Source organism: Strigops habroptila, chromosome 18, assembly GCF_004027225.2.
Source record: "Strigops habroptila isolate Jane chromosome 18, bStrHab1.2.pri, whole genome shotgun sequence".
NCBI classification, from domain to species: domain Eukaryota; kingdom Metazoa; phylum Chordata; class Aves; order Psittaciformes; family Psittacidae; genus Strigops; species Strigops habroptila.
In genome coordinates, this window is record NC_044294.2 from 4,795,483 (window position 1) to 4,820,359 (window position 24,877).

The 24,877-nt window shown below is 46.5% G+C and overlaps 1 protein-coding gene across 7 annotated transcripts in view; it reads right to left on the reverse strand.

Moving 5' to 3' along the window:
* The window catches only part of ANKS1A (ankyrin repeat and sterile alpha motif domain containing 1A), a 112,030-nt gene that overhangs the window by 82,521 nt on the left and 4,632 nt on the right, over nucleotides 1-24,877 (reverse strand). For all 7 annotated transcript variants that reach the window (XM_030473120.1, XM_030473116.1, XM_030473123.1 and 4 more), the window contains exon 2: nucleotides 200-280. In XM_030473120.1, coding sequence (XP_030328980.1) covers nucleotides 200-280 — 81 coding nt within the window. The remainder of the gene's footprint in view (nucleotides 1-199; nucleotides 281-24,877) is intronic.

Consider the following 24,877-nt stretch of genomic DNA (forward strand, 5'->3'; position numbering starts at 1 on the left):
GCCAGTGCCTCTATAGCTTCACTGCACTGATGTTCTTCACTTCTTGTCCTCAAGATGGTGTAGTGCTGCACCACTGCCACATTTTAGTGGGAACAGCATTAGAATGAATTACATTCATTAGGTGAATGAATTACACAGAAACCATAGCTGGTAAAGCACATAGTATCCCCTAAATCAAAGGCATTATAAGATGACTCACTTATGACCATTCAAAGCAGCATGGTGCAGTGGAGTGTATCCAGTACTGTCAACGCAGTTCACATTTGGCCCTCTCCAGATGCTGCAAGACAGAAAACGTACAGGGAACACTTAGGCATACACCAAACAGATGGACAGCTGGCAAGGACAAGTTTGAGCAGAGTTTTCACACCAAGTTGGTTATCTGGAAGCAAACCAGTGGCTGGACAGCTGTGGTTAAGAGCAGTAATACAGAGAACAGACCGCAGAGAGCACTGTGTCAAGCAGAGGGGTTAGTGGCACAAAGCACACAACTAGTACAGGAATTCACTACTCTGTGCTTCGTCAGACCATCCTGGTTTTAAATCAGGGATGTTCTCCTCCTACTAGACCATCTTTCAGCCATACATGTGCTTGCCAAAAAACATCTTCAAGGGAACGTGTGTCTATTAAAGTTAACCACAAGAGACAGTAAACCATCAACCCACTGCTAATTCACACCCCTCGGAAGAACTCTGATGTGTCTGGGAAACCCTCTTCCCTCCATGGCAGGAGTCACTAGGGGTGGAAGTCAAAGACTTTGGGGTACAAAGCCTGCTCTGGGTCACCAGTGGGATTCCATGCTGACTTCTTACTGCCCAAAAATCACTTCCATCTGACAGCTGCTGCAGCCAATATGAAAGAGTAGGTGGTCTCTGAGGTCTGAGGATATTGTTCACTTCCCTCCCTTGTTCAGAAGTTGAACACCAAGGATTTAAGGATTAACCCTGTAGAGGATTAATCTTCCCTCTAACCCCTGCAAGACGTTCTATTTAAACCAGTGGAGAAACACATGTGTAAGGAGCTAGCAGTGCTCTTGAGCTTGCTGTGAAAGGAGTTGGGTTTCTACTGCCACCCCTCACAGTGCTACCACCCTCTCCCAGAAAGGGCACGTGAACACACATCAAGATGTTCTTATAAGCAGATTGAAACCGTTCACCTCTCTGTCAACCCACCTTCCCTGTATGCTGGCCCGTGTTAAACTTAATACTGTCAGGAATTATACAGGATTTATTACAAGCCTAGACAATCATGCTCGTGCCAATACAGTACATTTGCCTGTGCTGTTTTCTTTAACTAGCATGCTCTAATCCCCCATTTAATTGCTTTAAAATAAAGTCAGCTGTTACTCTTTATGAATTAGGCCTTTCCCGATCATTTCATTTCCTCCCCAGCATGTAACTGCTACGACTCATTGTAGGATACAGAGGCAACCCGAGCAGTAACCAGGTTTCCTAACAGTTATTACTAGAGGACTCCCAGCCAGAAAAAACACTACACCACAGTGTGCAAAAGCAGCAGGAAAAGCACCAAACCAACAGGAATCTCATGCAGAACAAGTGGAAATTCAGGAGTATAAACTAAGCATGTTTCGGGTGGGATTCAGGAGCACACTCTGAAATGGAAAGTCTCGACCCCTCCCGAGTGAGTCCTGATCCAGCAGAGCATTATAAAAGGCTTTGCAGTCCTGAGACAGACACGAGCTCCACTAGAGGAGAGGCAGCTGAGGGGAAACTTTATCCAAGAGGACAGGCAAGTGAGCCACAAAATCCAATTTGCAACAGATCAGGCTGCTTATCCAGCAGCATTCCCATACACCCCCACTCACTTCAGAAGCAAACAGCAAACCAATACATGCATGCAATGCATTTCAACTGCTACTAACATCATTTGCAGGATGATGGCTTCAACTACACCCAGAAGATACGCGAGACACCAAAAAAACCAATCAGACTGAATCCAGGAGGAGCCCTTCCCCATCCAGCAGCAACAGTCCTGAGGTATGAAGGGGATCTGAGTAATTCTCAGGCTCTGGTTTATTCTTGGCAGTGGGTTCATGCAGTGTGGTTGCCCAAATAATTTATTGCTGGATTTAAAGTGGTGATTAATGGTTAAAACTAGTGCCAGAAAGACTTGTGCGTAATCTGGAGCAGTTCTAAATGCTGCACCTGCACATCCCCTTGCACAAGCTGCTAACCTGAGACCAAAGCCAGAGTTCAGTGGTTTTACATCTTAAACAGAGCTGTGTTTTGATGCTGAGCTCCAAAACCTTCAGGGTGCACATATGAAAAAAACAGCAGCATTTAATACAAGTATTTCTTTCAGCTGAAGTTATGAAGGAAAACCCAAGGTAGTGGTGCAATGGGCACAAACCAAGTCATTTGTTCCGGCAGCAGGGCTGGGGACTGGAGCGCAGGGTATCCGAACCCTCAGAGCATGGGCTCCTGGTGAGAAACACACTTCCATAAAGAACACACATCCATAAACTTCCTGAGATATTTTCAGGTTAGTGCTTTAGAGTAAAAGGCAAAGTTCACTCAAGGCACTCCGAGAAGGAGAAAAGGTTGAGGCCAGGATGGAAGTGGTTCCACAGTGAGTACCGGGCACTGCGGAAACCAGCGGGCAGGGTTTTAGGATATTAACTAAACCATAACAATCTGCTGTGTCCTTTCCTCCCCTTTGCCCTTTTATTCTTGAAAATAAAGAAAGCTTTCATCAAAGAAAGGTCAAATGACCCAGAAGTTCAGACTGAACGCATCCAAGAAGAGAACTAGTTATATTTAGATGAGGACTGCACTGAAGTATGTCAGTCTCCTCCCTCCTCTTCCTCCCCAGGAAGGCCACAGCCTCCTGAGTTAACAGAAACCAAAGCTTCCATCCCAATTTTATTTATGCAATGCACAGCATTAAAGTGACAGACTAAGAAGATCCCAAGTTAGATCTAAACACCAGAAAATAACTCTGCTTTCGTCTGCAGAAACTAGGAGTTGGAAAAACACTGGAATGTCCCTTCTGAAAGATACCGCAGCTCCCTCAGAGCGCTATTTGCAGTGCCTGGTGCATCTGATTCGAATGACATCTCTGTAGGAACTGTGGCAGAACTACTGGAAACAAAGCCCAGGCTCTAATCTAAAATATTATTAAGAAAACCCCCTCAGATCATTCTGCGGAGGAGGTGAGTACTCTGGGATTAAAATTACATCTTTTGAAGCAAGGAGTTTGTCAGGTCTTTTCAGGCCAGACAGGGAAATTTAGAGAGGATTAAGTCAACAGGAACAACTCAGCAAGACTTTGACTTGTCCGGCTCATGGGTACGTGAAGCCCTGTTCATCCAGCCCCACTTTGGGAGCTCTTATGGGAATAGCGTGCAACTCATAGAATCCCAGACTGGTTTGTGTTGAAGGGAGCTTAAAGCTCATCCAGCTCCAACCCCCTGCCATGGGCAGGGACACCTTCCACTAGAGCAGGTTGCTCCAAGCCCCTGTGTCCAACCTGGCCTTGAACACTGCCAGGGATGGGGCAGCCACAGCTTCTCTGGGCACCCTGTGCCAGCGCCTCAGCACCCTCACAGGGAAGAGCTTCTGCCTTAGATCTAACCTGAATCTCCCCTGTTTAAGTCTAAACCCATTGCCCCTTGTCCTATCGCTACAGCCCCTCATGAAGCATCCCAGCGTGAGCACATTTCACAACACAGAGAACAATAAAAATGCTACATTAAGAATCAGGCAAGCTGCTTTTATGGAGACACAGAAATCCTGCAGGGAAATGAGGAGTCTGCAGCAGCTGGGCAGGCTCCATCCCCTTCAGAGGGGTTTCCCCTTCAAGCTACTAACCTCCTGCTAAGGCACAGATGCTCACATCAAGGCCAGGGGCTGCATCTCCGCCTAGAATATATTACCTCCAATGGCTTGCAGATGAGAAATTAAATGAGAAAGAGATGAGCACTTATTTATGGTGCTGTGAGATCATGCAGTGGCAAAGCCTGATTCAGTTCATGTTAACAATACCTACTTAGAGACCTGCTGCCCTGATTGTACAAGGCAGAGGGGAAGTAATTCAGAACAGGGCACTATGAACTTTGCCTTCAGCAAAAATAGACAAGACAGAACAAAATGCCAGGAAATCCTAACACCAAATCACTGTGTGATACTTTCAAGCCTGGCAAGCCAGGGCATAGATGACAACTCTGGAATCACAAGGGCTTTACTCCCCGCTGTGCTACGTAGCCTTGGGAAAAGCCCTACTTCCAGACCTCAGTTTTCCCATCTCTAAAGTGGAAACACAGCACTGAGAGAAGCAGAGTACAAAGCCAAGTACTATCTATGTACAGTGTGATTTTGGGGCTGTTTCTGATTAAACAGAAGAACAGATCCCAGCACAGGAAGGAGAATGCTGTAAATACAAGTCTCCAATAAAGCTCAGGGAAGAGCTGGAGCCAATTCCACTGCCACCAGTGTTGGCTTTCCTCTCTCCTCCAATCCCCCCAAACCCCTTCATATCAAGAAGGGGGTTGTTTTTACATGAGCAGTCTCTGTTATGAAAGCAAACTCCTCAAACGATTACCTGGATTTCACCTCCCTTTTGCTGCACCACAGCAGTATTCTAACCATGTATTTGAGGCAATTGAGACAGAACATTAAGGATGTAAGAAAAGCTCTGAAAATTGCAAGATCTGCTCCGTTTAAGCTAATTCTTCTCTCAGCTTTCTCTTGCTCCATGATTCAGCAAGTGCTGGAGCCTTTTAAATAAAGCTTCCTGTTTGTAAAAACTGCTGAATAAAGCACATTGCTTTAGGTCACGATAAAACCCAGTATTTCCTTTAAACAAGACCATATTTGTCCTCTTGCTTTTCCATTTATTTCTTCCTGACTGTAGTAACTTTACTCACAGAATCATCTGAAGCAGTGGGTTAGAGCAAAGGCCAAGTCACTGCAAGAACAACTCTGTGTTTTCAAGTCAAATGATGAGTCTTTAGAGCTGATTTATAGTCTCACTTACATGGATTACAGAAGCACGCCAAGACTTCAGGTACCAGCACTCTTACCTGTGCAGAGCAGACAGCAGAGGCCATTGCCACCCCCTGTATTTACATACCCAACACTAAAGACACAAGGCACAAAACTAGTGCTATCACTGTTTTACATGCCAGAAGCCAGTGTACATGAGTGGCTTGGCCCAGGGTCACAAAGGAAGTTTAAAGTAGCTGAGAACTAGTCCCAGATGTTTGTAGACTTAGTTCAATGCCTTAGAGACAAAGTGTCACAAGGGCAGTTGAGGCTGGAGGCAGACTAACTCCTAGTCCATTGCCTGGAGGACATCACAAGTCAATACACCCATCTCAGCTATTAATATCCATACAACTGCTAGATCCTTGCAACGAACACAACCCCCTTTTGGTATTTCCTGCTTATAGACTGGTAATGCAAACAACTCACATGCTTTGTGCAAGGCTTTAGGTATAGAAAGCGTGGTTAAATTCTTCTGCAGAGGGGGAAAGGCAGCACTACACCCATCTCACTGATGGGAAGGGGTTTGGTGTATGTGGTAGGGCTCACAATGGAGCTGTGACCCCTTTCCTTGCATGCCTCAACCACAAGATAATACAACAGCCTTTCCAAAAATAAACTGCTGATGCAAGGCTGGAGCAGATTAAAGCAGAGGATTCCTGGGGCAGGGGAGAACGTGGCTACATCCCAAGCAATACTTTCTCAGCCCCTTTTGGCAGGCTTCAGGAAAGAGCGCGGAGAGCAACCCGGTTAGATTCCAGCTAGCAGAGAGGCTGCAAAGGAAGCCAAAGTGGTGATAGATGATACGTGGATTCTACACTCAACTTTTGCCCAGATTTTTCTTTGTTATATACGTATAAAAAAAGGCAGTCAGTTGGGATGATTGCTCCCACCCAAACCCCTTGGCTGCCCTCTTCCTATGTTCTTGTCCTCACCATCATCCTCTTCTGCCTTTCACATCCCCCTTTCCTCTCTGTTCAGCACATTCCTTCCAAATTCAAGTGTCTCACACACAACAAACCAAGGAACATACAATCTGTGCATCTGCCTGGTCTGTCCTGCTCAGGCCTGAAGAATTCATAGAGCACCTAAGCTCAACAGGAGCTTCATTCTGACTGCCACTTTCAGCTTATTGTAGAACAACTGACCAAAAAAGTCCTTTCTGCCTTTGTTAGTGTTTTCCTCTAACTGCAGCTCTAAAAGCACAACATTGAAGAACGTGGCATTGTCATTATCAGTTACAAAACCAAACTCAGACATACTATAGAAAATGTGGGTGGCCATTTAATACACAGGCTAATGATATAATGCTTTGCAGGGAATGCAGGCATTTCGAATGCATGCAGAAGTCTCACTTTGCATTCCAGTCCTAGGCAGGAAGCATTCACTGTATATAAAATTCTCCTACTAACATTGCTGCCTCCATTTTGCTATTGGAAAAATAGAGTCATTCACATTTAGCACTTCAAACATGATGACGTTGCCAAGCATTTTACAACCTAACACAGACATTACGTTCTACCTGATGCAGAAGAGCTCTGTTAAGAGCCGAGGGGCCAAAGGGGAGAGGTACAGATAGGTTTGGTTTGATTTGTTGCTGGAGTTTGGTTGTTGGGTTTGATTTTTCTCTCTTTTTTGCAATAATTCAGAACAAAGTTTTCTTCTTGACTGACAAGGCTAAAATGCAACTTCAGAGGCTTAAATGAAAGGGAAGAAGCTGAATGATCTGAGCTGATACATGTGCTTCTCAAGTGCCTCTAGACTTGGCAAACACATGCAAGAAGAACTGCCAGCAAGGATGTATCCATAGATCATACAGCCTGCAGGGCCTCAGGAGGGCTGGAGCTCTCAACCAGCTTTTCACACTGAAAGGAGCAGTGAGTTAGAGCATGTATTGCCAAAGCTATCGAGGGAAGACTGGAAAGATCCTTCACACAAACAGTAAGTTACCTTGATAGATCTTGATGGCAAAATGAATACAGATCTTGAATGATTAGGGGTAAATGAAAGAGCACATATAGATTTACAGGGCTGTCAGCCCTCCAACCACAGGCACTGCGTATAGACAACTCAAAAGGTGCAACACTGAGTAACGTCATTGCAAGCCATGAGGTGTTCCTGCCCTCGTTTCCTTCTGCTGGAACTCACCAGGTCCTCACTGCTGCCCTTAAAAGTCTGAAATTAGAGGAAATGGGAGACCACTGATCGCATGTACAAGAGTTAACACACTGAAGAGTAGAGCATGGCCCTGCTGCTACAGCACCAGCACGGAGTTACCTGCTGCTTTACACTTCTCCTTCCAGAAAGGGCCTGTGGTATGTGAAGAATCACCACTGAGATGCTGTTAGTTCTGGGCTGCAAAGCAGCAATTTCCCTGGCAATGAACACACAAGAGCAGGAAAGTAACACCTTTAAGGAAAGAGCATTGGGATCACAAACATCTGTGCAATGCATCCAGTTTTCAAACATGAAAAGAACAAAACCGCCAGCGCAGACAGATTGATCCTCCTGGGATTTGGACACACCATTCCAGGAAATCTGGATACTTGAGACACAGGGCATAGGTTAAAGTCAAAGTTAAGGGGCACATGCATTAAACGTGCAGCCACTTGAACTGCTGAACCGAGACACAGACGACTGGTGAGCATCACTCCTGAACTGATAGAACATACCATGACAGGAGCAGCACGAACACAGCTCTGCAGGGAAGACACTGTCCATGTGGGATAACTCCCGTCCTGCCATCAGCTGAAGCCTCCATCTCACAGCTATGGAGACTGGGATCAATATTGTGTCAGCCCAAAACAAAACTGTTTTCAGGGATTCACAAGGCAGTGATACGAGATCTCACTGTCTCCGTTCTTCCACACTGTCAAAACATACCTTCTTTCCTCACAGCTTGCACCAGCCAGAGCTGAGTCAGGCACTCAATCTATCAAGGAACGACAACTGTGTTTCCAAATAGAGCAAACAGGTGAAGACATGCAGAATACACATTGCAAAGGTAATTCAGTGCCTGCTGGAGGTGCTTTTCCCACTCTAACTGCAGGCAGCTCTACCCAGAAAATTCCTTTCAAGCACATGAAAAAGAAGACAGCTTCCCAGTGCTTGTATTTCTTTGCACAGATACCTAACAAATCCTGAAAGCTAAACTCAGTGGAAGCCTGCTGACAGCATTATGTTGCAGCATTAAATGTTCTCCTTCAACAGGTAGTGTCCTCATCTAAGAGCAACTTCAGATTTATAGACATGTTCATAGGGAGAATTTATTTTGTAGCTGCATTTGTGTATCGAGGAGGTTTTATGGGAGTAATAAGTGTTTTCAACAGCTGTATCCACAAAACCCCCTTTAATTCTCACATCTAGGTCTGTTTGCATACAACACCTCTACATGGCAGGGGGCACTTCCATCTCATCTAGTAGCTGCAGTATCAACTTGCACTTCCCAGTGGACTTTGTTCCAATGGATTTTAGATCAAGTTTAGATCAGGATCTTAGTGAAGAAGTACTTGACAGCTTCAGCTTTAAGCAAATCTTAGCTACTCATCTGCAACTTTTAATGGAAGCCGCCACCTAAACTTTCCTGGCACTCAAGTTTTGGAGAGGGACAGTTAAGCGAGACTAAAATTTCATCATCACATCAAACATGAAAATTCATGGTTAGTTACAGAAGCCAAGGAGAGCAGGAGAGGAAATCTCCCACCTCAGCTGGTTCTCTGGTAGGACAGAGCATGGCTGAAAGGAGAAGCCACAGCACAGCTCTGTAATGTTACAGTCACAAAGTAAAACTGAGGTGAGTTTTTACAAGAGTTGCTTTTTGAACTTCTACAATCACCTGGGGTCCTTTCCTTTCAAAATGTTGGCCAAAAGAAGTAGGTTTGGTACATGAGAAAACACATCACTTCCTCCACCCAGTTCCCAACAGTGAGATGCAGCGCTGAAGTTTCCTAAGACAGGAGAATCCATGTTTGGAAGGGGTGATGGTGGGAATGTGTCTTTGACAAGCACAGCAGAGGAAACAAGCCACCTCCACATACACCCACCAGGAATGACAGCATCGGGGTGATCACTGAGTCCTCAAGGAGCATGGACACTCCACTCCAAACACATATGGAGCACCCATCTGCGCTGAGGCTGTCACAGGATTTTGGCCACTGTCCCACTTGGTTCCTTTCCCTTTACTCTCCAGAGATCACTTCAATGATTGCGCAAGCAAGAAGGTGTTTGTGCTGCTATTTAACTGGTATCTGTACCCCAAACCACTACACACATCCTACACATCGACTTGCTAACAGCATCCAACCGCTTGGAGAGGAGGTTTAAAAGCATTTCCTCCCCTCCCCCCAAAATGCTCCTGGGTTTCTTTCATTCCAAGTAAAACAAGTAACTTCAATGCCCACCACCACACTGAAATCCCAGGTCACAACTAACTGCAAAAAATCCAAAGATGCTATTTTCAATGCAGCAGAAGGGCAAAGGCACGTGCTTCCACCTATGGGAATTACAGGGCTATTGATTTACAGATAAGGCTCACATCACATTTAAGGCTCACATTCCCTGTAGTACTTTACACAATACTACTAACATGTTAAACTGTGAGACCAAATAGACAGGACAGACATTAAAAGACTTAATCCTATTGCATGAAATACACACGAAAGAGATGTGTTAATACCTGCAAGACAGAGCTGATGGCGAGTACAACTGAAAAAGCAGCTACTGAGGGACACTGATGCCATGTAAAGTCTGAGCAGCAAGACAAACCTTTGGCCATTTCACCTTCCCGTCCTTCCACAGCATCAGGACCAGAATGAGAACCTTCAGGCCATCCTGTCTTGAAAGCCTCAGGGCTTATTCTTTAGCACTTGGCAATTATTTGGCAACACCAACTTTGCATGTGTGCAGCACAAGAGTCAGAGCTGAACTGAGAGGACAAAGCCAAACCCCCTCCCTACATCTCACCAGATAAACTAGAGCCAAAGACAGGTTAACAAGGTAAATTTGCCTCAAAGTCACAGGATCTCAAGCTCATGTATGTGATAGGGACGGATGGGGAAAAGCAGGGACCTTAATAAGGGCAGGACATGTGAAGACAACCCAGCTGACACTGCACACCACCACAACCCAGTTCCAGGGCTGCTGGAGCTCAGGCTCTCATCAGACTTGCTCTTAAGATACCCAGGAGCGAAGGCAGAGCTACTGACAAGGGATTTGGGTGAAAATGCTCAGATTCAGTCGACTTTCTGTCACACAGCAGCAGTCAGACTGTGCCTGGCCCTCTGCACAGAACAAGACCAAGTTCCCAGCTCTCAAATGCTTCCACTTTGCCAGCTCATTTTCAGCGTGAAGCAATAGTTATGAACAAAGATTGCTGACAGCTCCAGCCTCATTGCCCAACACCAACAGTTCAGCCAGTGTAAGGTTAGCAGCATGCTGTGAAAAAGCCAGCATTTCAACCAGTGGAGCAACACCATGCGGCAACTGATCCTCTAATGGCCAAACTGTTCCTTCTCTTTATGAATAGAGCAGAACTGCTGCCTCTTCAGATACAGTGAGCAGTGAAGAGCAGGCAGCAGGAAACCTGCACGAGTTCTCAAAGTGACAGCAACCCTGTGAAGGCTCACATCAGGACTCGTAAGAGGCAAAAGCTAAGCTCATTTCTCTCTCTCAGAACCAGCTTACCAACTCCCACTCCTCACTTCCAGGAGGTTGTTTCAGGTTGGCACAAGAACTATGACAACCACACATTTAACCTCTGGGCTTGCAGGCTCACGCTATAAAGGAACAAGACAGGGTTGGCATTGCTAATAGAAAAGCATCCATGCAAGCTAAAATTCCCCACTAGGAATAGGGCAGCCCTAGCCTCACAGATAGCTCCTGGCAGTGGAAATGCATTTCTTTAATGTGTGGTGGGGGGGTGACAGTGGGCTCTGTCACCTGCATTATGAAACAGGAGGCAGAAAGGACGGGTCACGCGTGTGTGTTACGCTACATCAAAGAATCCCTCCAAGCAGGAGGCAAAATAAATAGCTGCAGGAGAGGAAAAAAACAGGTCTGGTTTGAGTGCATATGCTGCCCTTTATTCTTAAAAGCATTACAGACACTCAACTCTGCAATCTGCTCCCATTACGGGAGCATTTCCAGCTGATTACATGCAACAGAGCAGAGTTCACATACAACACAGGCTCTACATGCTGGCATTGACTACAGGGGCCAGATCTGAACAAAGCTGTTCTGAAAGAAGTGCAAAAAGCTTCAGTCATCAAGACAGGGAAAGCCAAGCAGTGTCCTCCATGGGAGAGCATGGAGTCACCTTTACTAACTGGCTGGGAGAGCAGCCAGAAGCTCTGGTTTCTGACGTGTACAGTGTCAGGAGCATCCCACTCTCCATGCATGGTCCAAGGGCAGCGTGTTCACAGGGGAAGAGAAGGGATAAAAGGAAGGTAACATCAAAATGGCATCAGCGACAGGTCCTTCACGTTTTCAGGTCACAAATCCTGCCCTGCCTGATGACTTTGGCACTTAGCTCAACTGAAGACAAAACTCAGAAGAGATAAGGAGATTTCAGAAGGAAAGAGAAGGAAAATGCCCACTGGAGTTATTTAAAAAGAGAGTTTGAATTTAGCTTCTAACACACGTAACTGAATGCAGGACGCAGTCCCTACTACTACCTTAATAACAGTATTCTCAAACCAGAGTGTCTAAACATAACAGGGAGCAAACCCTGAGCACCCAACACACAGGTGTGGGATTTTATATGAAGCCCAGAGGTCAGAAAAGCTGCCTTGGTCAGGAAACTGAACTCCAAGAAAGTATAGAGATTTGCTCACAAAATGCTCACAGAGCTCTCAAGGAGATTTACTAAATACCAGGTTTGTGGTTTGCGTCTGACTAGGTGGGATTTTGAGGAATAGGAGCAAAAAGCAAGCAGAACATTCCTGCAGAAATTCAATAAACTGAGCAGCATCACGAAGGTCAGATACAAGAGCCTGGAGCTGATGTTATCATGGAATTGCAAACTGGAACCAGCAGCGCTGCTACCGTAAGCATTCCTCACTCTTCATTTGAAGCTAAGCTCTGCTGTTGCCACAGTAATGGAAAAGATGCAACTAAGTGGAAGAAAATGCAGTATTAATAGATAAATAAATAATTAGATGCAGAGAAAATTAACAGGCCACATCTAGCTGGGTTGTGCTGAAGCACAATTCCTTAGAAAGGTACAAGACCTTCCCATTGCCTTCCCTCCATCCAGAGCTTCCAGAGAAATGGAAGCAAACTGCCTGGGCAACCACGAATTCCTAATGAAAACCCTACCAAGCTGCAGCTGGCGACAGTGGATTTTCCCTCCCCCTTTTCTCCTTTGTGAGATGATTTAACAAGCTATAGCATCCCAAGAGACATGACAACCAACCAACAGAAACAGAGCATTGTGGCTTGAACTGTACATGTCCATCTGCACTGTTCTCTTTTGACAGACACACAAAAGGTCTGAGTTTGGAATAAAAGTGTTGCCAAAAGGAAGTTGTGCAAAAAACCATTGTGGTAGTGTGTGCTTCATTCCCATGGCCTGTCATTATTCCTGTACGGGGGGAACTGATGCACCAATTATGTTTTTGGGATGGCAGATAACATGTCACCCTCTGCAAGCTATCTGCTCTGCAAGACAGCTACATGTTCATTGTCAGATGAAATCAACAGGATTAGAACAAGTCAAAGCTACTAATTTTTTTTCCTAGCAGCCAGAGTGGTCTGATTCAACACGATCTCAGTGGGAATTCGGGAACCTTGCACCTAGAACCATAGAGGAAAGGTGGTTAAGTCTTAGATACATTCTATACAGAGAAACTAAATACACCTCCATGTCTTCCCCCATCTCTCAGTGCCAAACAGACCTGTCCTCTCCCCACTCTGGCCCACAAGAGCCAAGCTCAGGTGCTTCACTTGGCCACCGTGCCCTCCAGCCCAGGCAAAGCCATCTCCACTCCAAGCCTTGTCATCACGGAACTACACCAGCCCACTCCCACAGCAAACCAGTTCTTCCTTTTCAGCCAGGTTGCTGCCTAGAACTGATGCCCAAAACACTGAACAGCAGCTCTTGTGTCTGACCTGGAGTAGATGAGAAACAGGGAAATAGGCCAAGTAAAGCAGAGCCAGAGAAACAAAGATCCGGAGACTGAATTAGCTCTTCTCCCCATCAATTAAAAAGCAAATGCAATTATTTTGTATCAATAACTGCATCTCGAGTGCACTTTTGCCTTAGGGAGACTGAAAGAAATGAGAACATGCCATTTCCCTTGTGACATTGCTAAGATCAGCGACATGAAGGCTTTGAATTTACACTGGCATTGAAGTGCTTAATTGTTGAGACAGATGGGGAGAGGACACTGCACATGCAGGGAGAGACCCCACATGCCTTTAGCAGAGACTCACAGGGTGCCAATCCCTGTACATCAAGACAACATTCAGCTTCAGTAAAAAGGAAATTAGTTGCTCTGATATTGAAGACCAAATGCAATGGGATGGGAGAAGAGGCCCTCAAGGAACAAAACACAGGACCAGAGAATTAAGAGCCACAACAAAGCTTCCACTTAAGCATTTGGAGCAGACTTTGCCCTTCAACATAACCCACATCAGCAGCAGAGCTGTTTCACCCACACAGCTCAATTTAAGCACGTATCAAATCCCAGTGCCCCGGCTTAACCAGAAGGTCCCTGAAGGCTAAAGAAAGACACGGCCAAGCAAGAGATTAACTGGCAACAATGCAGGACACAAACATACCACTGCTCTGACTCCAGATGAAATTCCTTCTTGATGAGCTTTTTAATTGGATGCCCAAAGAGCAAGTAACAAGGAAACAAGAGAGCAAAGACAGTAAGGGTAAGAAGGGAAACAGAAGAGTGACCGTGCAGTGGCTTGGATGGGAACATTAAGGACACACCTCAGCCATCACGTTCAAAGAGCACTGTGATAAGCTCCTGCTCCCTCTTGGTATGCATCAAGCAAACAGAGAAAGCATCAACTTAAGACAACAGTTCTTAAGAAAGCTTAAAGAAAAGTTGGATGGAAATGAGAAAAGGACATCCTTTTCCTCCAGAAGCATCTGTGAAACCCGGCCTGTTAAAAAGCAGGCACAAGAGTGAATGGCCGAGGCAGTAAGTTATTCCCAAATCTTGAGATAGCTCCTATAAAGTTGTCATTACTTGTCTACACTACGCAGAACAGAGATAAGGTCTGAGCTGAAAAACAGGAGTGGATAAGTGAGCCAGCAAATGACAGATACGTATTAAATACTAAGTAAGGTCCTTCCCCTGCTAACTGCCTCTAAAGAGCTGTGGGGAAGGCCGGAAGGACAAGAACCGCTCCTCAGAGAGCTGACAAGCATCTGTGGAAATCCCCAACACCAGTAAACTGAATAAATACTGGGTCAGGCAGCAAAGAGAGCTCTTTCCCACACATTTCACTGTGCACCTTCAAGCTTCCAGCTCTTATCCACCTGCCACATTTGATTTCACCCAAGATGACAAACCAGCCTCAAACAGCTTTTTTCTTCACCAAGAAAAAATGTATTTTCTTTGGGGAACATACACAACATAAAATAATATGTTCCAAAACCCTTAAAATATTTCTGCCTACTTATTTGAAAGCATATAAAAACAGCTCTGGGCTTTTTTTTCCCCCTCTGATAAATACAGTTCTCCCAGCCAGGAGCTGCTTTTAGTGGCAGAGCCTTTCCCAGCCTACCATTTTTAATGTACAGGAGGAATGTCTATATGCAAGTCAGACTCCTAAATTATAAACTTGTGCAGGGATAAAACTCTCCCTTACTTCAAACAATTTCAGGGTCATTGCAACTCTATCCCAGCAAAGAATTGTATCTCAGCTGTGACAACTTAGACCCATAGAACTACCAAGATCCTAAGGCATTTCAGATGGCTTCAAAAGCTTACCCACCACTGACAGTGACAGCTTTTGAGATGGAAAGCACAAAGTCCTTTTTGCAGCTCTCCATAACTGTCTTGGAGCTGCACTGAAGACCATGAAATTGTACCCAACTTTCCTGAGGAATTTAAAAGAAAAAGCATAAGTCAAGCATGAGTGAGTTGTAGAGAAACCCAGAATCTTCATTCTGAAGCTGTACTTCGAACCTAGAGCATCTCTGGGCTCTCTTTTCTAGGCCTGACAGGAAAGCGGGGCTGGACTCCTCACAGCAGCTCAACCGCTGGGTGGTTTCAGCACTAACCTCAGCACAGACACCCAACCCCATGCTCAGATGACATCCTCCACACTGGACAAGCACAAAGACTGCAGTTTGCTTTTTATAACCAATTCTCTTCTTTTTAGGGCTTTATTCTCAGCAAAAAGGAATGTCAAGAAGACATCCTGTTTCACTCCTTCTGTGAAGTAATTCCTGTTGAGGTTAAAGGAAATAGTCTCCAAATGCCAAACCCAGCACTAATTATGCATGGCCAAGTTCTCTGTGTTTTCAGCTGTTTCTAGCTCAATGGAGATGAGCCACAGGAGTTCAGACATATGGCTTCAGACTCCACAAGGCTGTAAAGAGAGCCCAATGTCACAAGAGGAATGCAAGTCACTTTAGATCATGCAAAGGTAGGTACCAACAACACTCTAAGACAACCAGAAGTCATCCATGGGGGGGGTCTCAGGATGAATTGAGGTCATTTAAACAACTCCTATGTGACAGCCACTACCATGCAGTGAGAAACCATGGCTTGAAAAAACACTGGGAAGAAGTACTAGCAAAAAGAAAAAAGTCCACTGGACATATAGAATCAACCAGGTTGGAAAAGAGCTTTAAGCTCATCCAGTCCAACCCTTCCCCAGCACTGCCAAGGCCACCACTAACCCATGGCACTGAGGCCTCGGCTACACGATGTGTGAACACTTGCAGGGACGGTGACTCCAGCCCTGCCCTGGGCAGCCTGTTCCAATGCCTGAGCACCCTCTGGGGAAGGAATTGTTCCTCATCTCCATCTAAACCTCCCCTGGGGCAGCTTGAGGCCGTTTCCTCTTGTCCCATCCCTTGTTCCTTGGGAGCAGAGACCAGCCCCCTCCTGGCTCCATCCTCCTGTCAGGCAGTTGCAGAGAGCGATAAGGTCCCCCCTGAGCCTTCTCTTCTCCAGACTAAACCCCCCAGGTCCCTCAGCCGTTCCTCATCACACTTGTGCTCCAGGCCCTGCACCAGCTCCGGTGCCCTTCTCTGGCCCCGCTCCAGCACCTCAATGTCTCTCTTGCAGTGAGGGGCCCAGCACTGAACACACAGTATATGGTCCCTTACTTGAGTCATCTGATGGACTTCTCAATCCTTCAACAGAACCAAGACCAGAATGCAAAGCTTTAAAGTCTCCAGAATTCAAGGCTTCAGCATAATCCTGTTCCTGCTTCCTAAAAAGCTTGCTCTGATTCTGAAATTAAGAGCAGTAAGGAAGGGCCTGGGAGCCCACCTGCATCCCTGCATGGACAGGCTTCAAACCTTATCAGGCTTCTTTAATCAGATTACATTTTAAACCCAGGCAATTTACTTTGTGATGCCAAACTTGAAAGGATTTCTCATAGTGTCTTAATTAGGATGAAGCAAAAGTCATATCACCCAATTTCCAACCCACTTCAAGGTTAGATTTAAAGACCATTTATCACATCTTCAGCCTGGTTTGCCCTAAGAGTCCAGAAAACAGCAGGCAATAGGATTAGATATAAATCTAATGAGATCATGTATTTACATAAAATTTATGGCACTCACTTTATATAGGGCTGTGTTCTTGTGTCCTTAGCATGTGGCACTACAGACACTTCCTTTTAGCTGGAAAAGGGTTTATTTTTAACTTTAATTTCCCTTTAAAAGAAACCATGTCTATAAATAACAAGGGAAGAGCACTAACGTAACCTGGGTTTACCAAACCTAAACAAGATGAACTCAAGCTCTGACTTTCCTTGAGCTAAATAGCACAGACTCTCTCCGAGAGCCTGGTGAAAGCCTTGTGCACATACACACTCCTGTTTTAGAAGCAACTTCTGTAATTTCATCAACATCCTGCTAGCTTCAGATGTATTTACTGATACTAATAGCCAGGCAAGGTGGGATTCATCAGCAATGTACATGGTCTCATGTATAATCTCGGCACTTGGCATATCAGGGCCTCCCAAACAGGAGTTCACCTTTACTAAATGTGGGGGAAACTGCCACCTTAACACTCGTATGTGCTAAAGCCTGCTAAAATTCTTGGTTTAGGAAAAAGTAGAAAACCACATAGATTTTCACACTGTACAGATAAAACCAGTTTGAAACACAAGCCCCTTATCCAGCAGTCCGGATGCTTTACTGGATTTTTTCCTCCAGGATACAAACATCTCCAGCAAACTCTGCCCTGGCACACGTTGTTATGGAGCATCCAGCTGCATCAAAACTGGGCTGCATCAAAAGGAGCGTGAGCAGCAGGTTGAAGGAGGGGATTCTGCCCCTCTGCTCTGGGGAGACCCCACTTGGAGCACTGTGTCCCCAACATAAGAAGGACATGGAGCTGTTGGAGCAAGTCCAGAGGAGGCCACGAGGATGATGAGGGGCTGGAGCAGCTCCCATATGGAGACAGGCTGAGAACATTGGGTCTGGAGAAGAGAAGCTGCGTGGAGACCTCAGAGCAGCTTCCAGGGTCTGAAGGGGCCTACAAGGATGCTGGAGAGGGACCTTCATCAGGGACTGTAGTGATAGGACAAGGGGTGGTGGGTTCAAACTGGAACAGGGGAAGTTCAGGTTAGATCTAAGGCAGAAGCTCTTCCCTGTGAGGGTGCTGAGGCGCTGGCACAGGGTGCCCAGAGAAGCTGTGGCTGCCCCATCCCTGGCAGTGTTCAAGGCCAGGTTGGACACAGGGGCTTGGAGCAACCTGCTCTAGTGGAAGGTGTCCCTGCCCGTGGCAGGGGGTTGGGACTGGAGGAGCTTTAAGGTCCCTTCAACCCAAACCAGCCTGGGATTCTATGATTCAGCTTGAGTTAAAGGGGAATCAAGAAAATTTAGCTCAGAGTCATCCAAACTTCTCAAAGGTCACCTCCCAGTGCACACCACAGAGAGATTCCCTGCTCAACCTTGCCCCTTTCTCAAGCAAGCCCTGGAGATTCGCTGCAGGACAGAAAGGAAATTTAAATCCAGGTTTCAAAATGATGAACACTCAGATGCTGAACAGCATTAAAGCTCTGCCTTGCTTTAAGCAGGGCATTTCCCCACCGATGAGAGGTGGCAGGCCAGTTCAGAAAGCAATCCTTTGGGAAACAGGCTATAAATAGCCCTGAGGACCTAATACAGGCTCCCCAGGTCTGGCATAGAGGAAGAGGGCACATTCACACACTCCAGCAGCAATTCCTCTCCAAACACAGCTCACATCTTCCTGCCCTCTGTCTTTAATTGAGCTTTTTACCCCTTCACCAGTCTATCAAAGACCTTCCTATTGCTGACAGCTACAGTCCCAGGTGGACTAACATTTCAATTCCTGTTTTTCTCCCTTCTGCAGAAGCAGCTGTATGAGCTTCTCCAGGCTGTTGCTATAGAAACAAACCAATCCTCAACACTTTTATTTTTACCAGTTTCTGTGAAATAGGATTTATTTCATTTCCATGACTAAGCTGTACTCCAGAGCGAGGTCTCTGGGACAGTGACAGTGCCATCTCAGCACGACAGGACCTCATACCTGCTGTCAGTGATACAAGGAAATGGCCATCACTCTTATTCAAAAGCACCTTCTTCATTTCAAGAGGACACTTCACCTTGAAATGATTCCTGTAGCCAGAGTGTTACTGAGATGTGGCTGAATCCGTGGAGTGGAAAAGAGCAGAGGAGTGGCCGCCACAGCCTGGAAAGCCATGGATATGCTGGCAAAGCTCATCTGAGCACCCACCAGAACACTCCCCCCCAGCATGGAGCACCCACCAGATGTTGAGCACCCTCTGTGCAGGCAGAAAGATCATCTTCATCGAGTCCCCACAACCTGCTGCACTCACAGGCTGAATGTGGCTCAGTGGAAGCTCCTCATGTAAGGGAAAGTGCTCACACAGAGTCAAGGCATTAGCCCACGTTATCTGCTGCAATTCTTCAGGAACTTGCCTTATCCTTGTCCAAATGCAGCTGGGAGAGGGCTTTCCCTTTTGGTCTAGGATGAACTGCATGTGTTACCTCTGTTCTGTTATCACATCTTTCATTTACATCTTTTACATCCTGCTTTTTCTTTCAATCTCACTAAAACAATGCATTACATTATAAAAATCCCACTGAATGAACATTGGTTCTTGGCTCGGCTGCTCCTAAAAGATCAAATACTGCTTCACACGCTCATCTTTAGAAATCTCAGCTCTCTGCCAAACAGCCTTAATCAGCCAGAGTAGGACCTACATCATGAAGTAGAGCAGCTCCACTTCCATCAACACATGCTGTTTAGACAGTCCATATGCAGATCTGAATTACTACACAGAGAGCTGCAGCAGGACAACTGCTCCCCAAGCAAAGGAGAAGGGGAGATGCTGTCCTCTGTGCTGTCACCTGCAGGTTTCTGCCATTTCCCTCCTACTGGATCTAGGAACTGTGCAGGCTCATGAAACAAGAGTTGTCTGTTAGCTCAGCCAGCTGGAGTGATTCACTCCGGAACAGCCCCACAACAACACAAATGACTGTTGGGGAGAGAAGATGGGGAGGCCAGAACCACCACTCTCAGCAACTGCCTGCTGGACAAGCTGAGCTGTAACCTGCAAAGGTCACTAGTAAGAGTCCAGAGGATGATCAGAGGCTGGAGCACCTCCCATATAAAGACAGGCTGAGACCACTGGGGCTGTTCAATCTGGAGAAGAGAAGCTGCGTGGAGACCTCAGAGCAGCTTCCAGTGTCTGAAGGGGGCTACAAGGATGCTGGGGAGGGACCTTCATCAGGGACGGTAGCGACAAGACAAGGGGTGATCGGTTCAAACTGAAACAGGTTAGATCTAAGGCAGAAGTTCTCCCCTGTGAGGGTGCTGAGGTGCTGGCACAGGGTGCCCAGAGAAGCTGTGGCTGCCCCATCCCTGGCAGTGTTCAAGGCCAGGTTGGACACAGGGGCTTGGAGCAACCTGCTCTAGTGGAAGGTGTCCCTGCCTGTGGCAGGGGGTTGGAGCTGGAGGACCTTAAGGTCCTTTCCCACCAAAACCAGTCTGGGATTCTATGAAAACCTGTCTGTTGAGCATTCAGTGCCCAGCTGAACATCGCACAGCTCCTGGCTTCGAAACAGAGCACTCTGGATGTACTCAAATCTGCAGTGAAATTTCTTCAGTTTTGGGACTGCAGACAAAAATAGAGGGGAATGAAGCTATGGAAATGTCAGTATGTCATTGCTCAAATATCCCATATTTGTTTACATGCATAGCTGTGGTTTGGGTCCTGAAATGCCTGCACACAGCTCAATGGTAGGACAATAATTTGGGGTATATAGATTGAAAAGCCGTCGGGGATTCTCACAAACATCCACTCAGCCCACTCCAGTGTCACGAGCACCCACTCTGCCCCCAAGGTAAACTCAGAGACACCCCCTGCACCAAGTGCTGAATGCAGCTGCTAATTCCAGCACCAGCAAAGCCAGCCCTAAAGTCTTCAAGATGCAAATTTCAAGCCTGCACCCAGCATTTTAACCAAAGCACCAGTGCAGAGCTCAAACTGCTCCTGCAGGCACCCCGAACACAAAGCACCTTCTCAGTCCTCAGGCTTCTTAGAGCTGTTTGGGATCCTCCAGCCAGCTCTGGAGCCAGTCGTCTTCGAGGCATGGAAAGTAAGTAAACTGCATGTCATGAATGCAATTCACTGTTCCTCCCATGATGGGGCAGAGCACAAGCCTTATGTGTGTCTTGTGAATGCTAAGGGCTGCAAAAGGATGCTCCTGGGAAGGAGTGTAACCTAGCAATTGGAAAAGCAGCCCAGGAGTTCTGCCTCCTCACCCTGCCCCTGAACACATGGGAATACTGCAGCTATTTAAATCCTGCATCCATCACCAGGCAGTGCCTGGCATGGTTCTGACAACCTCAACATAATCTGACCTCCCTAACATCCTAACCCACCTACCACTCCTAACATCCCATCTTAGACCACAGTAACTCCTCATGGAGCGTTTCAAGTATGAGCATATGGATATATTCCAAACCTGTTTGGCGCTTCAAAACACTCTGCTGGGAAATTCTCAAAGCAAAGCAAGAATGAAGCGAATGTGTTCTCACCCTCCATCTGACACAAACACGGTGGTGCTCCCAAGAAAGCAAGTCCCAAGACACCGGAGGACTCAGCATGTGGGTAAAGACTGATGGAAAGCCAACAGCCAGAAGAATCCACCCCAGCCTGGACACCCACCTATATTATAGTGCCAATGTCAGATTAATCAGTCACTGCCCACACAGTTAAGACACTTTTACTCAGCATTAAGAGATTCCTATCCAACGTGCTGTGCTCGAAGCATTCGGCTCGAAGGCTGTGACACCTCAACTGATTCACATCTGCTCCCAGCTCCTCACCCGTTTAATTCAGCTCCTCCACAGCACCACTGCCCCTCCTGTCCACTGCCAAGCAAGCATGGGAACCTCGGCCTGCATACAGCCTGTCTGGAAGGAAGCAGGACAAAACTCTCCCAAGGGAGTTTCCCAGAAAGGAAAACCACCTACACAACAATTTTCCTGTGCACTCCAAGCAAGCCCTGGGTGCTACCTAAAAAACAAGGCCATTCTAAAAAGGAAAAGAGGTGAGCACGGATAATGTGACTTGTCTGAGGCCCCACAGCAAGCTTATGGCAAGAAAACCCCAGTCCACCCCAGCCACATCCCCAATCACAGAATCATGCCGACCAAAGCAAGCAAATAAAACGTTCCAAAGCTGAATTAGAAGATCCCAAAGATCCAAAACACTTCAGAGTCCCTGCCAATAATTGCAGCCTTCCTGAATGATTTAAAAAGTGCTTAGAAAACAATTCACAGAACAGAGCTGGTGCACACCTAACGCCCGTGGCACTGATACTCCCAGCAATCCCAGAGTTCAGTATCTAATTAAAGAGAGCTCTGTCCTGCTTTGCTGTTTGCAAGCAGGGTGTGGAATAGAAGACAGTTTAAAAGTGGGTGAGATTATTAATCACAGCCCCAAGAGCAGTGAAAGGCCCAGTTGTGATTTCCAACACAGCCCTGGTTGATGTGAAACCAGGAGCAACTTCCTTTCTGTGGGGGGAAAATAGGGAAATGTTCTGCTTGTACCTTTGCACAATCCTTAAGCTCAGACCTTGGAGCTGCTGTTCCCTGTCTCAGCCACACACTGCACGGCTTGCTCTTACTCACACATAATGTGATAACACCACACCTGAGAGTGGAGAGACCCACAAACAGCCTTTTCCTTGCTATGTACAGAGCAATTCCTCTTCTCCCCAGCTGGCTGCACCGTTGGAGTGGGACCTCCCTTCCCAATGGGAACACGGGAGGCAGAGGGGTAGCAGCCAGACCCCACACCACCAGGAGAACGTGTAGCACTAACACATCATCCCTTTAAATCGTCCAGTCACACAAGAACAAGTGTGGAACTCCACTTCTGTTGAAACTAGAAATAATTTCCTGTCTCCTAAGCATATTTGGAGTGTTTGATGCTCCTTGAAGTGTTCAGCCATTACACCATGTTTCCTAAACCAAACAAAATAGTCACCAGCAATAAGTGCTGCAGATTGAGTAGAACACTCGCTGTGGCTTCTGTGAAGCAGCAACCAAATCCCTTCCCACAACAGATGTATACAAAAAAGTCCTAATTCACAGCAGAAGTTTCTCCTCGATACACTTCCAGAAGATTGCATATCCAAGCTGGGGCTCAGCAGCAGCCTCAGTTTCCCCTCTCGCCAACAAAGATCCAGTCTTCTCACATCAAGAGATGAACATAAAAAGCTTTTGCTGCAGATTTGGCTTTAACACAATTCATGCCTTACTGCTCCTGGCAAGACCTACTGAATGCAGCTTGATATTTCAGGCCACAGATTGGCTTGTTGCTTCCTGCCTTTAACTTCAGTGAAGCAGTAAAAAACAATAAATAAAAGAAATCCTAATTCTGCATCCTCTATGCAGAAGCACCCCCAAAACCCCACTAAACCTCACGGATTCAAAAAGCATTTCTAACAAGCATTAAGCTGTGGTTACATTAAGTTGTTGTTACCTCCAGATGCTCACTGATCTCCAAAAGCCATTTTTGCCCATGCTCTATGAGAGATGTTCTGCAAATGGGGCAGGTCAGAGTATGCTCAAGGAGCAGAGACCTGCATCAGGCTCCTGGATCTGGCTTTCCACAAATTTCCAGGCCCCAAATGGATCAGATCTTTGATGGCAGCATGAAGCCAAACCTCCCCCAAACCCTGGCAAGCCACCACCTCTTTGTAAGCCCCACCATCTGCTTTGGCAAAACCAGAAATTGATCTCCCTCTCCTCTACTGCTTCTCCTCCTCCCCATGTCCTCCTCCTTACCTCAACCTGCTGTTTGTGTTCCCTCATTCACATGAGCCCTATTTTCCTGCCTAATATTTGTAGCATTACCAGTGGCACATTCACCCCCTAGGGAGAGACTTTATCTTTAATTGTCTTTGCATTTCCTTCTCGTTTGGCTTATCACAACTTGCTTCCTGCTTACCTGCAGAACTTGGTGATTTCATGTGGAGTTTGTGCACGTCTCACACCCAGAGGGCTCAGCTCAGTGATCTAAGCAGGAAGTATGAAAGCCTCAGACATTGACAAAGTTCACTTGAAATTATACTAAACATGGGGGGACAGTTAAGTTTATGTGATAAAACACCACATTCCACAGACTTTACTGCTAGGAGCATCTTCTACAACTTTGTGGACTGGCATTTGCTCTCTTTGGAAAAGAAAAAAGGCACGAAATGTTTCATGTGCCAGCTCAGAGCAGTCCCCACTCAGCACAAACACTTACCAGGTATAAGAAGGACATGGAGCTGTTGGAGCAAGTCCAGAGGAGGCTACAAGGATGACCAAGGGCTGGAGCACCTCCCATATAAAGACAGCCTGAGAACATTGGGGCTGTTCAGCCTGGAGAAGAGAAGCTGCGTGGAGACCTCAGAGCAGCTTCCAGTGTTTGGAGGGGGCTACGAGGGTGCTGGAGCGATAGGACAAGGGGTGATGGGTTCAAACTGAAACAGGGGAAGTTCAGGTTAGATCTAAGGCAGAAGTTGTTCCCTGTGAGAGTGCTGAGGCGCTGGCACAGGGTGCCCAGAGAAGCTGTGGCTGCCCCATCCCTGGCAGTGTTCAAGGCCAGGTTGGACACAGGGGCTTGGAGCAACCTGCTCTAGTGGAAGGTGTCCCTGCCCGGGGCAGGGGGTTGGAACTGGAGGAGCTTTAAGGTCCCTTCCAACACAAACCATTCCATGATTCTATGCTAACAGTGGGAACGCAGCTTCCCACACCATGCCCACAAACACACGTGTTTCTTCCAGGAAATGCCTTTGTACCTAATCCAACACTGCATTTTTGAGACTTCTGAAACGCTGCAGAACTGCACAGAAAGGCTGGGACCAGCCCCTCAGGAGCAGAGATGTTCCTGAGAGAAGAGGTATCCAAACAGTGAGACTTTAAAAAGGAGCTAAATATCATGCCAACACCAAAGAGACCCAAAATCAGGTGGAGAAAAGGGAGCTCTGCTGGCCCAGCCAAGCATTCATGTCCCTGTTCCTGGAATAAGCTTCAGGAGGGGAGGTCAGCTTAGCAGCAACCTGATGAGGAGACACCATTAGATACAGGACCAGGAATCAAAATGACCATGCAGAAAGAGGAAGGCTGACAGAAGCTCTCTGAGGAAGGGAAAACACAAAGCATACAAAGCTCAGGACAGGTTTC